The 4,069-nt window shown below is 37.7% G+C and overlaps 1 protein-coding gene across 1 annotated transcript; it reads right to left on the bottom strand.

The window, feature by feature from the left end:
• Positions 1-1,360: 1,360 nt before the first annotated feature.
• LOC147703627 (taste receptor type 2 member 9-like) lies at positions 1,361-2,368 on the bottom strand. Its single transcript, XM_086929526.1, has one exon. It carries the CDS (start codon positions 2,366-2,368, stop codon positions 1,361-1,363), a length of 1,008 nt encoding a protein of 335 aa, XP_086785652.1.
• Positions 2,369-4,069: the final 1,701 nt, after the last annotated feature.

The raw sequence follows: 4,069 nt of genomic DNA, 5'->3' as shown, positions 1-4,069 counted from the left end.
TAGAACCCCAAAGGACCTTACCATTTTACCATTCTACCACCTATGGGATATAATTTTCTTAGTTTTAACACATCGCCAACATATGTAAATAAATACTCATACGTGTGAATTAGAAAGCACAGGCCTGTCATAACAAAGATCACCACTTCATTAGGAGTACTTTACTGTGAAACTTGCGAAAACCACTCTAAAATGTTACCATATGATTAAAATTGTACTTAATGCTCTTAGAATGGCAGCTATAGCTTGCTGATTCACAAATGTTTTTTTAAATGGGGGAGTGGTCTAGTCTTATTTTTTAGAAACAAACAAGGGATCAATTACACTTGTTACTTTAAATAGACTTCCTAGACGGTGGGACTCTATGGTCTAGTTGAAGGCATCAGCCGAAACACGTCGACCGTCCCTTTGTGTTGCACATGGTGTGAGAGAAGGAAAATAAAATTACCTTGAAGGAAAACTGCTGTGCTGTGGACATTCTCTGTGCTGTGGATATTCCGTGGGGTTCTGCTGAGTTGCATCAATTACGTCGCAATATTTTTGATACAAGTTTTTCTCAATAGGACGCGCTATGCCCTGTAATGTACACAATACATTGGCAAACAGGACAACCATATCTTAATTTAATACGGGAAATGCATGTTGTGCATGATTCCAGCATTATGGTACAGTTTTCCAGTAACATTAAACATATTTCTAAATCTGTTGTTTATATTGGATTTCTGATTTAGGCATATATTTGGCTTTTTACGGATTGGCCGTTGTTTGTTATGGGGCTAGTTTAAGTGGTATTGTGACTCATTTTGTAATCTCCGTTTATTTTTTTTTTAGCTCTGCAGATATCTAGTGCAATAATCTGACCAACGCGCTAAGGACCAAAGACGTCTGAATATACTGATGAAAAGGCATATAATTTTGCTGTGTTCGACAAAATAACATTCATCCTCACCACATTTGGATTTTAAAAGGGAAATGCCAGTCTAGAGTTGGAAATGTTAAAGAACAAAAGTATTAGCATTTCTTAAATGACTTTAAGCTATATGTTCTTCGTTATATTTATTTTCTTTTATCAATAATATGCTGTATAATATACGCTATCTAAAACAAAAGCTTACATATTTTAACTGGAGCTTTACATTCAGGTATGTAAGTCATTATGCAATTTAAAGTAGCATTCTGAACTATGCCATGGTCTATGTGCACTTTTTTCAGTGAGCAACATTTTCAATAAAATCCATATCACTTTATAGAAAACACAAACAAAAAAACGTCTCCTTATGTGATGGTGAGTCTTGTTTGAAGAGGATTTCAAAGTCTGAAAGAGCCCCAGGCTATTGAACGCCTTCCCTTGAGGAGTTCTTCACTGTTTACAAGGGGAGAGGAGCTTCCACAGCACCTGCTTCAATCTGGTGTTCCCCAGGATCAGGATGATGGATTCTGCAGGGGTGATCCAAGCGATGGAGATATTAGAAACTATGATTGACAGCTCAGAAGGCACTAGCACATGTAAAACGCTTGTCAGAATCACAACGAGGTAGAGCAGCAGGAGGGCGGCCAGCATCCTTGCTGCGCTAATGTGAGCCCCCAATCGGGGTTCACTGAACCCCGATGCATTCTCCTTCATCCGCTGGGTATGTCTATACAGCGATGGCAAGATTGGTGTGATAGAGACAACACCGAGAAGAAGAGGAATGCAGAATCCAAGAGGTTCAGCTACAGACATGTAGTATATTTGGAATTTAAATTTTGCACTGGGGGCTGTGGAATTAGACTTCAGGCCCATTGTTGAATTATCATTGAAATTGTTATGAGAATCCCAGTACATAGGAACACTTAGGACCAGGGGCTCCAGCACTGACCAAAGCAGCAGCCAGAGCACCACCGTAGAGATCTTCAGTTTCAACCAGATGAAGAGACGATGGTTGAAGTCTACGATCTTCACACAGTAGAAGATGCAGAGACAGGCGGTGAGCCAGGCACTGGAGCTACCTGTCCACATTTGAAGTTGAAGTAACACTGCATAGCTTTGTCCTAAATCATACACATCCACCAATAATCTTGAAATGCATGCATCTACTATCAGTGTACATTGAAAACAAGCACCTGAGATCCCCAGTCCTATTAGAATGAGGTCAATGGTGTTCAGGTTTCGGCCGCGAGCCCAGTCCAAGAGGATCAAAGCAACAATGAATGCACAGGCGAGTATCGCAATCACGCTCAGTACTGATATGACAATCAAATAAACCATGTTCATTAGAGTCACCATTTTCAGTTCTTCTCTTTGCTGGGGTCTTGAAGAATTCTGAGATGGTAGTGCTGCTTCTCCCAGGTGTGCTGTGTGTGTTGCTCGAGCAGCGATACTTTCCATAAACTATTGGAAGCCTGCAGAAGCCCAAGGTTTAAATTACTTTGGGTCATTTTCATAATTGCTGTGGACCATGCTTCTAACGTATGCAAATCAGACAGGTTTCATATTTTTGTGTTTTTAGGTCCTCAAGATTAAGCTTCTTCATTCGGCTCCTGGTGCTACACATATGCATTGTAATATGTACTTTTCTCTGTTCAGAACTATTTTAGGATCACTTAAAAGAACAGAGATGGAACCTTAAGTGCATTAAGACTATGTCATGAAAGCTGAATAATAATGCAAAAAATTGTTTTACTACCTACCCTTTTCCTCATCACAGTCCATACAGAATGAGGTATGTCCACACAATCCAGGCAGACTTCCAGCTAGTTTCCTAACAGTCCTCACAGTTTCAGTACAATTAAATCCATTAGAATCCAAATAAATAGAGCCACACCCATCTCAAAGCCTGTATTGGGTTCAGTATCTAGAGGAGATACAAACACCCCCATATATGGTTTCCTAGGTCAGGTCCTGGCAACAGGCCTGTGGCTTCTTTTGTAAAGATCCAGAGCAAACAAATCAGCTGGGTTACATTGATGCGATTATGTGACCTTCCAAGGTTAGCCATGTGCAGTTGATTTTCGAACAAAATATCAATTTAAAAATATCAGGAGACAGAAAATATTGTTGACAAGATTATCAGTATCAGTTTTTAATATTTTCACTAATATAGTGGTTAAATTATAGTTTTTTAAAATATATTTATGTGTTTTAGTTGATATATTAGTTGTATGTGTTATTATTGTTTACAAAAATGTACATTGTTTTTAAATTATAGCTTGTGATTTTAAGGTATTAGAATTTCTCAATACTTCTTAATAGTGTTGCAGCGGGTTGTTGGGTTTCTGGGGGAATAGGGTTGGAAGTTAGGTAATAATTAATAAACAATTACTTTTTAATTGTTAATTACTGCAAGGTTTGTAAGGGTGCAGTAAGGAACCCTAAGTAAGGAAGGTAATTAAATCATATTTTTTTAAAAACTATTTATTTATTGATTATTAATTTCGTATTGAATAGTAATTTTATAAATGTATTGTTTTTGTTTTTTAATACATATATATTTTAAGTTAATTCATTTTTGTATTAGGAGTTTACTATATTTTCTGCAATCATGGGGTTACTTATATATATAATGTGTTTGAAGTAAATTATTTTCTCTACTGTTGCTTACACTGCAGTAGTAGTAGTAAAATAACCTCTTCACAGTTCAACACTTTCCTTTTGTTGTGCTGTTTGGGAATAATAAATGTAACCCCTCGGAAATCCAACTCTTTCCCTACTATTGTATAGACTGAGGTGGGGACATTAAATTTCCCCCTCTGAAATCCAACGCCTTACCTATTGTTTTAGAGAAGAGACTGGAATGGGAATAGTAACTTTCACCTCTCTGATATCCAATACTTTCCTATTGTTGCTCAGACTAAAGCGTAAATAGTATATTTTCCCCCTCTAAAGTCCAACACTTTCCCTATTGTTGCACCGACTGGAGTGGGAATAGTACATTTTACCCCCCAAAAATCCAACGCATTCCCTACTGTTGCCCTGTTTGGAGTGCGAATAGTAAATTTAACCCCTTCGATGTTTAACACTTTCCCTACTGTTGTGTTGTTTGGAGTGGGTATAGTAAATTTCACCCATCCGTAATCCAACACTTTTTGT

This window comes from Lissotriton vulgaris, chromosome 7 (genome assembly GCF_964263255.1).
Source record: "Lissotriton vulgaris chromosome 7, aLisVul1.2, whole genome shotgun sequence".
In the NCBI taxonomy this organism is placed as follows: Eukaryota; Metazoa; Chordata; class Amphibia; order Caudata; family Salamandridae; genus Lissotriton; species Lissotriton vulgaris.
Note: the sequence above shows the minus strand (reverse complement) of the source record. Positions and strands in the feature narration are given on the sequence as shown.